The sequence below is a fragment of the Heptranchias perlo genome, chromosome 18, assembly GCF_035084215.1.
Source record: "Heptranchias perlo isolate sHepPer1 chromosome 18, sHepPer1.hap1, whole genome shotgun sequence".
NCBI lineage: Eukaryota > Metazoa > Chordata > Chondrichthyes > Hexanchiformes > Hexanchidae > Heptranchias > Heptranchias perlo.
In genome coordinates, this window is record NC_090342.1 from 57,076,150 (window position 1) to 57,089,650 (window position 13,501).

At 53.6% G+C, this 13,501-nt stretch overlaps 1 protein-coding gene across 2 annotated transcripts in view; it reads left to right on the forward strand.

Moving 5' to 3' along the window:
* Window positions 1–13,501, forward strand: part of endou (endonuclease, polyU-specific) — a 44,971-nt gene that overhangs the window by 14,429 nt on the left and 17,041 nt on the right. The window contains exons 2-4 of one of the 2 annotated variants that reach the window (XM_068000116.1): window positions 1,135–1,254; window positions 3,368–3,496; window positions 12,613–12,778. In XM_068000116.1, the coding sequence (XP_067856217.1) occupies window positions 1,135–1,254; window positions 3,368–3,496; window positions 12,613–12,778 (415 nt within the window). The remainder of the gene's footprint in view (window positions 1–1,134; window positions 1,255–3,367; window positions 3,497–12,612; window positions 12,779–13,501) is intronic. The other variant, XM_068000117.1, reaches the window with a different exon arrangement.

A 13,501-nucleotide genomic window follows, 5' to 3' on the forward strand; every position in this document is an offset into this window, starting at 1 on the left:
CAACTCACTGGGTAAAAACATTTCTCCTCATGTCACCTCTCTGGTTCTTTTGACAATTATCTTAAATCTGTGTTCTCCGGTTACCAACATGACTACTTTACTAGTCAGTAACATGATTAGTTATTGACATGATTAGTTTACTGTTTATAATGTGACTAGTTATTGGCATGATTAGTTTACTAGTTTATAACATGACAAGTTACAGATCTGATTAGTATCATTAGTTGGTAACGTGACTAGTTATTGGCATGACACGTTTACTAGTTTATAATGCAACCAGTTTATAACGTGATTAGTTAGTTACTGAAGTAGTTACTTTACCCTTTGATAACACAATCAGTTACCCATGCTGATCCCAGTATGTCCCAATTTCTGACTGGCAGCCCTTGCTCTATCACTGTCTGTGATCAAGTGTTTAAAGTCACTGCTCCAAATCAATTCTGATCACAGGTGCCGTACAAATTGAGCTCATTATAAAGTTATCAATGAATAAACTGCTGAACAGATCCGTGCAGTGTGTGTCCTGTCCCCTGTGTCCCTGGGCCCCCTGAACAGATCCGTGCAGTGTGTGTCCTGTCCCCTGTGTCCCTGGGCCCCCTGAACAGACCCGTGCAGTGTGTGTCCCTGGGCCCCCTGAACAGACCCGTGCAGTGTGTGTCCCTGGGCCCCCTGAACAGACCCGTGCAGTGTGTGTCCCTGGGCCCCCTGAACAGACCCGTGCAGTGTGTGTCCCTGGGCCCCCTGAACAGACCCGTGCAGTGTGTGTCCCTGGGCCCCCTGAACAGACCCGTGCAGTGTGTGTCCCTGGGCCCCCTGAACAGACCCGTGCAGTGTGTGTCCCTGGGCCCCCTGAACAGACCAGTGCAGTGTGTGTCCCTGGGCCCCCTGAACAGACCCGTGCAGTGTGTGTCCTGTCCCCCAGTGTCCCTGGGCTCCCTGAACAGACCAGTGCAGTGTGTGGCTAACTGTCTAGACTCGCTCCTGGTGAATGGGGAGGGCACCCAGTACCTGTGGAATCCGTACCCAGGCGAGGTATTTAATGCTCTCAAGAGAATAGGGGCAGAAATATGGGGAACAGAAATGGAAGGGAGTCTTGGTTCCTCCATTAATCTATATCTCTTCTCATGGTTGCAGGAAACACGGACTCGTGTGTCGATCGCTGTGAGTTAAACATGAACCACAATTACAACTGCCAGTGCAATAGTGCCTGTGTCAGACATGGAGACTGCTGCCATGATTACAACTTGTGTCATTGTATGTAAAGAACCAGTTATATTCTCAACACAATCACATTGTTCAGCTGCCACATAAAGAAACAGGGAGGAGGAATTGTAACTCCATCCATAAGAACATAAGAAATAGGAGCAGGAGTAGGCCATACGGCCCCTTGAGCCTGCTCCGCCATTCATGGCCTGTAGTTCCCTGTTTTCTCTCTCCCTCTTTTCTTGAATAGCGGGGTTACATTTGTTACCTTCCAGTCCACTGGGACCGTTATAGAATCTAGGGAATTTTGGAAGATCACAACCAGTGCATCCACTATCTCTGCAGCCACCTCGTTTAGGACCCTAGGATGTAGGCCATCAGGTCCAGGGGATTTATTGGCTTCTAGTCCCATTAGTTTGTCCAGTACTTTTTCTCTACTGATAATAATTGTTTTAAGTTCTTCACTCTCATTAGACCGCTAGTTCCCCACTATTTCTGGTATGCTTTTTGTGTTTTCTACTGTGAAGACAGATACAAAATATTTGTTTAAGGCAGCTGCCATTTCCTTATTCCCCATTATAATTTCTCCTGTCTCAGCCTCTAAGGGACCAATGTTTACTTTTGCTACTCTCTTCCTTTTTATATACTTGTAGAAGCTCCTACAATCTGTTTTTATATTTCTTGCTAGTTTACTCTTATATTCAATTTTCTCCCTCTTTATCAATTTTTTGTTCGTCCTTTGTTGGTTTCTAAAACTCTCCCAATCCCCAGGCTTATTACTCTTCTCGGTAACATTATAAGACTCTTCTTTCAATCTAATACTCTCCTTAACTTCTTTAGTTATCCACGGGTGGATCATTTTTCCCGTGGAGTTTTTATTTCTCAATGGAATGTATATTTGTTGAGAATATCCTCCCCCTGGTCACTGTCTGAGGCTGAACCAGGCCGTTCACAACCTATTTGACCCTGAGATGAGCTTCTGACCACACATCCACTCCATCACCAAGACCGTCTCCGTCTCCGTCCCTGCCTCAGCCCATCTGCTGCTGAAACCCTCATCCATGCCTTTATTACCTGTAGACTTGATTATTCCAGTGCTCTCCTGGCCGGCCTCCCATCATCCAACCTCAATAACTTGAGCTCATCCAAAACTCTGCTGCCCGTATCATAGAATCATAGAAAGTTACGGCACAGAAGGAGGCCATTCGGCCCTTCGTGTCCGTGCTGGACGATAAAGAGCTACCCAGCCTAATCCCACTTTCCAGCACTTGGTCTGTAGCCCTGTAGGTTACGGCACTTCAAGTGCACATCCAAGTACTTTTTAAATGAGTTGAGGGTTTCTGCCTCTACCACCCTTTCAGGCAGTGAGTTCCAGACCCTCACCACCCTCTGGGTGAAAATGTTTCTCCTCATCTCCCCTCTAATCCTTCTACTAATTGCTTTAAATCTATGCCCCCTGGTAACTGACCCCTCTGCTAAAGGAGATAGGTCCTCCCTATCCACTCTATCTAGTCCCGTAATAATTTTATACACCTCAATTAAATCTCCCCTCAGCCTCCTTTGTTCCAAAGAAAACAGTCCTAACTCGCACCAAGTCCTGTTCCCCCATCACCCCTGTGCTCACTGACCTACATCGGCTCCCAGTCCGGGAACACCTCAATTTTAAAATTTCCATCCTTGTTTTCAAATCCCTCCATGGCCTCGCCTCTCCCTATCTCTGTAACCTCCTCCAGCCCTACAACCCTCTGAGATCTCTGTGCTCCTCCAATTCTAGCTTCTTGTGCAGCCCCGATTTTAATCGCTCCACCATTGGCGGCCGTGCCTTCAGCTGCCTAAGCCCTAAGCTCTGGAATTCCCTCCCTAAACCTCTCCGCCTCTCTCTCCTCCTTTAAGACGCTCCTTAAAACCTACCTCTTTGACCAAGGTTTTGGTCACCTGTCCTAATATCTCCTTGTGTGTCTCGGTGTCAAATTGTGTCTGATTTACGTTCCTGGGACGTTTTTCTATGTTCTTCTGCTTAAACCTGTCACTATGTTGGTCAGTCCCTGGCAGTCCAGGCTGCACACTCGCAGCCTCCCATGTGTGGGGAGGGAGATTGCACAGTCACACTGTGACACACCAGCTGAGGTTCAGACAGAGCCATGACTAATCTTCCTCTTCACAGTCAATGCAGCTCGGTCATCCTGTGAGGGGAGATGCAGCGAGTCCTACAATCCCAGCAATCCCTGTCACTGTAACAACAAGTGCAACCAGCACCGCAACTGCTGCCAGGATTATCCCACTCAGTGTGCGGGTGAGTGACGGCTCTGACAGAGTTCCTACTCCCTCCCTCACACCCTCTCCCTCACACCCTCTCACTCCCAACATCACTCCTCCCCTCACACCCTTGCAACACTCCCTCCCTCACTCCCAACTTCGCACCCTCTCACTCCCTTACTCACACCCTCCCTCACACCCTCTTACTCTATCCCTCACATGCTCCCTCACTCCCTGCCTCACACACTCTCACTCGCTCCCTCACAACCTCCCGCACACACACTCACTCCCTCCCTCATAACCTCCCTCACTCCCTGCCTCACACACTCTCACTCGCTCCCTCACAACCTCCCGCACACACACTCACTCCCTCCCTCATAACCTCCCTCACTCCCTCCCTCACACCCTCTCACTGTCTCCCTCACACCTTCCCTCCCTTGCAACCTCTTACTCCCACCATCAAATCTCCCCTCACACCCTCACAACACTCCCTCCCACACTCCCACCTTCGCACCCTCTCACTCCCTCACTTAAACCCTCTAACATCCTCACACCCACTCACTCCCTCTCTCACACCATCTCCGTCCATGAAACCCTCTCACTCCCTCCCTCAAACTCCCTCAGACCCTACCTCACAATCTCTCACACTCCCCCTCATTCCCTCCCTCACACTCTCCCTCCCTCAAACCCTCTCACTCCCTCCCTCACACCCTCTCACACCCTCCCTCACACACTCCCTAGCATCCCCTCACACACTCCCTCAAACCCTCTCACTCCCTCCCTCACACCCTCTCACACCCTCCCTCACACACTCCCTAGCATCCCCTCACACACTCCCTCACACCCTCTCACACTCCCTCACACCCTCCCGCCACCCACTCACTTTCCCACACACCCTCCCTCACACACTCGCCCTCACAACCTCTCACTCCCTCCCTCGCATCCTCTCACACCCTCCCTCACAATCTCCCTCACACACCCTTCCTTACACACTCCCTCATGCCATTTCACACCCTCCCTCACACCCTCCCTCACAACCTCCCTCACAGCCTGTTTCTTCCTTCCTCATACCCTCCCTCACACCCTCTCACTCACACCCTCCCTCACACCCTCTCCCTCCATCACACTCTCTCACTCACACTCTCTCACTCACTCCCTCACACCCTCTCACTCCCTCCCTCACAATCCCTCCCTCCCTCACACACTCTCCCTCAGGCCCTCCATCACTTTCTCTCCCTCCCTCCCTCACACCTACCTTCACACTCTCTTACTCCCTCCCTCACAACCTCTCACATCCTCCCTCACTCTCTCCCTCACACCCTCGCACTCCCTCCCTCACTCTCTCCCTCACACCCTCGCACTCCCTCCTCTTCTCACTCCCTGCCTCACAATCTCTGTCACACCGTCTGACACCCTCCAACACCCACCTCACTAACTCCCTCACACTCTCCCTCACACCCTCCTTCAATCTCTCCCTCACACTCCCTTACTACCTCCCTCACACCCTCTCATTCACTCCCTCACACCCTCTCACTTCCTCTCTCACCACCCACCCTCACATTCAGCCACACACCCTCACCCTGCATACCTCGTACCCGCTCACTCCCTCCCTCACACCCTCTCACTCCATCCCTCACACCCTCGCACTCCCTCCCTCACACCCTCGCACTCCCTCCCTCACACCCTCGCACTCCATCCCTCACACCCTCGCACTCCATCCCTCACACCCTCGCACTCCATCCCTCACACCCTCGCACTCCATCCCTCACACCCTCGCACTCCCTCCCTCACACCCTCTCACTCCATCCCTCACACCCTCGCACTCCATCCCTCACACCCTCGCACTCCATCCCTCACACCCTCGCACTCCATCCCTCACACCCTCGCACTCCATCCCTCACACCCTCGCACTCCATCCCTCACACCCTCGCACTCCATCCCTCACACCCTCGCACTTCCTCCCTCACACCCTAGCACTCCCTCCCTCACACCCTCTCACTCCACCCTAAGACCCTCCACTCCCTCCCTCGCTCACACTTTCCCTCACACTGTCCCTCACACCCTCTCACTCCCTCCCTCACACACTCCTTCGCATCCCCTCATACACTCCCTCACAGCCTCTCACACCCTCTGCCTCCCTCACTCCTCCTCACACCTCTCACACTCCCTCACTCCCACCCTCCGCCCACTCACTTTCCCACACACCCTCCCTCACATACTCGCCCTCACACTCTCTCACTCCCTCCCTCGCATCCTCTCACACCCTCCCTCACACACCCTTCCTCACACACTCCCTCACGCCATTTCACACCCTCCCCCACATTCTCCCTCACACACTCGCTCCCTCGCATCCTCTCACACCCTCCCTCTCACACCCTCCCTCACACTCTCCCTCAAACCCTCCCTCACAGCCTCGCTCATATTCTCCCTCACAATCTCTCTCACTCCCTCCCTCACACTCTCTCACTTCCAAGCTCACACCCTCGTTCACAATCCCTCATACCCTATCTCACACCCTCTCACTTTAACCCTCACACTCTCTCATACCCTCCCTCACACCCTCTCATTCCCTCCCTCACACTCTCTCATACCCTCCCTCACACCCTCTCATTCCCTCCCTCACACCCTCTCTCTCCCTCCCTCACACCCTCTCACTCCCTCCCTCACACCCTCTCACTCCCTCCCTCACACCCTCTCACTCCCTCCCTCACACCCTCTCTCTCCCTCCCTCACACCCTCTCACTCCCTCCCTCACACCATCCTTCACACTTTTCTTCACACCATCTCACACCCTCCCTCACACTCTCCCTCACACCCCCCACACACCCTCTCCCTCACTCCCACCCTCACACTCTATCTCTCACTCTCTCACTCTCAAACTCCCTCACTCTCTTCCTCACTCTACCTCAATCTCTCCCTCACACTCTCCCTCTCAAACCTTCCCTCCCAACTTCTCACACCTTCCCTCAGACCTCTCACTCCCTCCCCAACACCCTTTCACTCCCTCCCTCACACCCTATCACTCCCTCCCTCAAACCCTCTCACAGCCTCCCTCACTCCCCCCTTACACTCTCCCTCACTCCCTCCATAACACCCTCCCACACTCCCTCCCTCACGCCCTCTGTCACACCCTCTCTCACCCTCTCACTCTATTCCTCACAATCTCTCCCTTCATCACACTCCATCCCTCACACTGTCTCACTCCCTCCATCTCACCCTCTCACTCACTCCCTCATACCCTCTCACTTCCTCCTTCACACCCTCCCTCACACTCGCCCACATACCCTCCCTCACACCCTCACACTGCATCCCTCACACTCCCTCCCTCACATGCTCCCTCACACCCACCCTCACAACCTCTCACTCCTTCCTTCACAGAGTCTCACTCCCTCACTCACAATCCCTCATACCCTACCTCATGCCCTCTCACTTTAACCCTCACACTCTCTCCCTCCTGCCCTCACACCCTCTCACTCCCTCCCTTCCAGCATCTCACTCACACCATCACACCCTCGCACTCCTCCTTCACAATATCTCCCTCCCTCCCTCACACCCTCTCACTCCCTCCCTAACACTCTCCCTCACACACTCCCTCGCACCCTCTCACACCCTCCCTAACACCCTCTCAAACCCTCCCTCACACCCTCTCACTCCCGCCCTCACACCCACTCCCTCCCTCACTCCCCCCTCACACCCTCTCACACACTCCCTCACATGCCCTCTCACTTTCCCACACACCCTCCCTCACACACTCTCCCTCACACCCAGTTACTCCCTCCCTCACACCCTCTCACACACTCCCTCACACTCTGCCTCACACCCACTCCCTCCCTCACTCCCCCCTCACACCCTCTCACACACTCCCTCACATGCCATCTCACTTTCCCATACACCCTCCCTCACACACTCACCCTCTCACTCCCTCCCTTGCATCCTCTCACACCCTCCCTCACACTCTCCTTCAAAACCTCCCTCACACACACTCCCTCATACCCACCCACACACCCTCTCACTTTCCCACACACCCTCCCTCACACACTCTCCCTCACACTCTGCCTCACACCCTCTCACTCCCTCCCTCTCAACCTTCCACACCCTCTCTTACAATCACCCTTACACCCTCCCACACACTACCTCACACCCTTTCACCACCCTTATATTCTCCCTCACAACCTCCCTCACTCTCTCCCTCACACCCGCTCATTCCTTCCCTCAAACCCTCCCTCACACCCTTTCCCTGACACCCTGCCTCACTCTCTCCATCACACTCTGTCTCTTCCTCCCTCACACACTCGCACTCCCTCCCTTGCACTCTCCCACTCCCTCCCTCACACCCTCGCACTCACTCACTCGCTCACACCCTCGCACTCACTCGCCCACACCCTCGCACTCCCTCGCCCACACCCTTGCACTCACTCCCTCACACCCAACCTCACACCCTTTCACTCCCTCCCTCACACTCTCTCACTCCCTCCCTCACACTCTCCCCCTACATCCCTTGCACCCTCTCCTTCCCTCCCATACAACCTCTCACTCCCTCCCTCACAAACTCTTCCTGTCACACTCCCTTTCACTCCCTCTCACTCCCTCCCTCACACATCGGAAAACATGGGCAAGGAAACCTCCTGCTGATTACCACCTACCGCCCTCCCTCAGCTGATGAATCAGTCCTCCTCCATGTTGAACTCCACTTGGAGGAAGCACTGAGGGTAGCAAGGGCACAGAATGTACTCTGGGTGGGGGACTTCAATGTCCATCACCAAGAGTGGCTCGGTAGCACCACGACTGTCCGAGCTGGCCGAGTCCTGAAGGACAGAGCTGCCAGACTGGGCCTGCAACAGATGGTGAGCGAACCAACACGAGGGAAAAACATACGTGACCTCGTCCTCACCAATCTACCTGTCGCAGATGCATCTGTCCATGACAGTATTGGTAGGAGTGACCACCGCACAGTCCTCATGGAGACGAAGCCCCGTCTTCGCACTGAAGACACTATCCAACGTGTTGTGTGGCACTACCACCGTGCTAAATGGGAGAGATTCAGAACAGATCGAGCAGCTCAAAACTGGGCATCCATGAGGCGCTGTGGGCCATCAGCAGCAGCAGAATTGTATTCCAGCACAATCTGTAACCTCATGGCCCGGCATATTCCTCACTCTACCATTACCAACAAGCCAGGGGATCAACCCTGGTTCAATGAGGAGTGCAGAAGAGCATGCCAGGAGCAGCACCAGGCGTACCTAAAAATGAGGTGCCAACCTGGTGAAGCTACAACTCAGGACTACATGCATGCTAAACAGCAGAAGCAACAGGCTATAGACAGAGCTAAGCGATTCCACAACCAACGGATCAGATCAAAGCTCTGCAGTCCTGCCACATCCAGTCGCGAACGGTGGTGGACAATTAAACAACTAATGGGAGGAGGAGGCTCTGTAAATATCCCCATCCTCAATGATGGCGGAGTCCAGCACATGAGTGCAAAAGACAAGGCTGAAGCGTTTGCAACCATCTTCAGCCAGAAGTGCTGAGTGGATGATCCATCTCGGCCTCCTCCCGATATCTCCACCATCACAGAAGCCAGTCTTCAGCCAATCCGATTCACTCCACGTGATATCAAGAAACGGCTGAGTGCACTGGAAACAGCAAAGGCTATGGGCCCCGACAACATCCTGGCTGCAGTGCTGAAGAATTGTGCTCCAGAACTAGCTGCGCCTCTAGCCAAACTGTTCCAGTACAGCTACAACACTGGCATTTACCCGACAATGTGGAAAATTGCCCAGGTATGTCCTGTCCACAAAAAGCAGGACAAATCCAATCCGGCCAATTACCGCCCCATCAGCCTACTCTCAATCATCAGCAAAGTGATGGAAGGTGTCGTCGACAGTGCTATCAAGCGGCACTTACTCACCAATAACCTGCTCACCGATGCTCAGTTTGGGTTCCGCCAGGACCACTCGGCTCCAGACCTCATTACAGCCTTGATCCAAACATGGACAAAAGAGCTGAGTTCCAGAAGTGAGGTGAGAGTGACTGCCCTTGACATCAAGGCAGCATTTGACCGAGTGTGGCACCAAGGAGCCCTCGTAAAATTGAAGTCAATGGGAATCGGGGGGAAAACTCTCCAGTGGCTGGAGTCATACCTAGCACAAAGGAAGATGGTAGTGGTTGTTGGAGGCCAATCATCTCAGCCCCAGGACATTGCTGCAGGAGTTCCTCAGGGCAGTGTCCTAGGCCCAACCATCTTCAGCTGCTTCATCAATGACCTTCCCTCCATCATAAGGTCAGAAATGGGGATGTTCGCTGATGACTGCACAGTGTTCAGTTCCATTCGCAACCCCCCAAATAAGGAAGCAGTCCGTGCCCGCATGCAGCAAGACCTGGACAACATCCAGGCTTGGGCTCATAAGTAGCAAGTAACATTCGCACCAGACAAGTGCCAGGCAATGACCATCTCCAACAAGAGAGTGTCTAACCACCTCCCCTTGACATTCAATGGCATTACCATTGCCGAATCCCCCACCATCAACATCCTGTGGGTCACCATTGACCAGAAACTGAACTGGACCAGCCACATAAATACTGTGGCTACGAGAGCAGGTCAGAGGCTGCGTATTCTGCAGCGAGTGACTCACCTCCTGACTCCCCAAAGCCTTTCCACCATCTACAAGGCACAAGTCAGGAGTGTGATGGAATACTCTCCACTCGCCTGGATGAGTGCAGCTCCAACAACACTCAAGAAGCTCGACACCATCCAGGACAAAGCAGCCCACTTGATTGGCACCCCATCCACCACCCTAAACATTCACTCCCTTCACCACCGGCACACTGTGGCTGCAGTGTGTACCATCCACAGGATGCACTGCAGCAACTCGCCAAGGCTTCTTCGACAGCACCTCCCAAACCCACGACCTCTACCACCTAGAAGGACAAGAGCAGCAGGCACATGGGAACAACACCACCTGCACGTTCCCCTCCAAGTCACACACCATCCCAATAAATGCCGACCTCGCCAGCGACGCCCACATCCCATGAACGAATAAAATAAAACTTTTCCACCCACAATTCCCTCACACCCTCCCACACACCATCCCTCACACTCCGTCACTCACTCCTTCCCTCTCTCCCTCCCTCACACTCTCTCACACTCTTCCTCACGGTACCTCAATCCCTCCCTCACACTGTCTCTTACACCCTCTCAAGCCCTCCCTCACTCTCCTTCACTCCCTCACACACATTCTCCCTCGCATCATCTCACTCCTTCCATCACTCCCTCCCTCACAACCTCGCAGCCTCTCACTCCCCCTCACTCCCACCCTCGCACCCCCTCACTCCCACCCTCGCATCATCTCATCTTCCTCACTCACACCCTTTCAGACCCTCCCTCACATCCTCACAATCCCACCCTCACACTCTCTGTCACTGCCTGCCTCACACAATCCCACACACCGTCTCACTCCATCCCTCACACCTTCCCTCACACCCTCTCACTCCATCCCTCACAACCACTCACATTCTTCCTCACTCCCTCCCACAGACCCTCCCTCACACTCTCCCTGACTCCCTCCCCCACAACCTCTCACACCCTCCCTCACACTCTGTCTCACACCCTCTCACTACCTCCCTTACAACCTATCACTCCCTCCCTTGCATTCTCCCTCACATCCTCTCACACCCTCCCTCACACTCTCCCTCACACACTCCCTCGCATCCTCCCACGCTCTCCCTCACATCCTCTCACACCCTCCCTCACACCCTCTCACTAGCTGCCTCACACCCTCTAATTCCCTCCCGCACACCCTCTCAGTCCCTCCCTCACACAATCTCTCTCACTCCCTCCCTCACACCCTTCAACACCGTCCCTCGTATCCTCTCACACCCTCCTCCACACTCTCCCACTCCGTCCCTCACATTGTCTCACTCCCTCCCTCACACCCACCCTCACACTCCATCCCTCGCAGCCTCTCACTCCCACCTTCACACCCTCCCTCACACCCTCTCAGTCCCTCCCGCACACCCTCTCCCTACCTCCCTCACACTCTCCCTCACTCCCTCCATCACACTCTCCCTCACACCCTCTCACTCCCCCCTCATTCCCTTCTTCACCCTTTCCCTCACACCTTCTCACTACCTCACTCCCTCCCTCACACTGTCACTCACTCCCTCACTCATTCCCTCACTCACACTCTCCCTTTCACCCTCTCCCTTCTTCCCACCCTCCCACACACTCTCCCTCATACTCTCTCACTCCCTCACTCACACCCTCTCAATCCTTCCATGTCACCATCCCTCACAGCCACTCACTCTCCCTCACACACTCTCCCTCATGCCCTCTCACTCCCTCCCTCACATTCTCCCTCACATTCCCTCACTCCTTCCCTCACTCCTTCCCTCACTCCTTCCCTCACTCTCTCCCTCACATCCTCTAACTCCCTCCCTACCTCACACTATCCCTTCTCTTCCTCCCTCACACTCTACCTCCCTCAAACTCTTCCCCCTCACACTTTGCCTCCTTCTCTCCCTCCCTCACACTCTCCCACACTCTCTCTCACACCCTTTCTCTCATACATACACTCGCTCAACCACTCTCTCCCTCTCACACTCTGTCTCACTCACTATCTCACACATACACACTCTCTCTCACACTCTCACACATCCCCCGTGCTCTCACACTCTCACACCCTCTCTTTCTCACACACCCATTCTCTCTCACACTCCCTCTCACACACACCCTCTCACTTTCTCACACTCTCTCCCTCACACTCTCACACATCCTTTCTCTGTCCTCTCTCCCAACTCTTTCTCACATACAACTCTCTGTCTCTCTCTCTCACACTCTCTCTCTCTCACACTCTCTCACTCTCAATCACATTCTCACTCTCAATCACACTCTCACTCTCTCCCTCTCTCACTCTCCCTCACTCTCCCTCTCTCCCTCACTCTCCCTCTCTCCCTCACTCTCCCTCTCTCCCTCACTCTCCCCCACTCTCCCTCTCTCCCTCTCTCTCTCACTCTCTCCCTCACTCTCCCTCTCTCCCTCTCCCTCTCTCTCTCACTCTCCCTCTCCCTCTCCCTCTCCCTCTATCCCACTCTCACAGTTCGGACTCTCTCTTAACAATTCCTGGTGGTGAGGATGTGAATTTCATTGTCTTGCAGGAAGTGACCCTGGAGTCAGTATCACCGATCAGGAAGTGCTGACTGTGTCTGGACAGATCTATTCACTGGACACCAACAAAGCAACTGAGAATGAGATTCGCCTCAACCTGCAAGATCACATTGCCAACTCTCAGGCTGTGGCCAAGGTGGATTATGCCCATCAGAGGTAGGTGAGACCTCAACAGCAGCAACATCACTACACCAAACAGGGGTATAATGTCTAGCAACAGGACAGGCTTTGGTCCCTGAAACCCTGTCCTCCATAAACTTCATCTCATTCAAAACTCTGCTGCCTGTAACCTAACTCACACCAAGTCCCGTTGCCCCATCCCCCCTGTGCTCACCGACCCACACTGGCGACCGGTCCAGGAACACCTTGATTTTAAAATGCTCATTCTTGTTTTCAAATCCCTCCATGGCCTCACCCCTCCCTATCTCTGTAACCTCCTCCAGCCCTACTACCCTCCGAGATCCCCTCGCACCTCCAATTCTGGCCTCTTGTGCATCCCCAATTTTAATCGCTCCACCATTGGCGGCCGTGCCCTCAGCTGCCTAGGTCCTAATTTCTGGAATTCCCTCCCTAAACCTCTCTGCCTCTCCGCCTCTCTCTCTTCCTGTAAGACCCTCCTTAAAACCTACCTTCATCACCAAGCTTTTGGTCACCTGTCCTAATATCTCCTTATGTGACTCGGTGTCAAATTTTGTTTGATAATCGCTCCTGTTAAGCGCTTTGGGACGTTTTATAGTTAAAGGCGCAATAGAAATGCACGTTGTTGTTGTCTCATTTCCATGTGAAATACAGTAATGGCTGCTGCCAAATAGTGACATGAGCACCAACATTGCAGATTCAAGCAAAGGCAAAAGTTAATAATTGCCTGCTAATTAATGA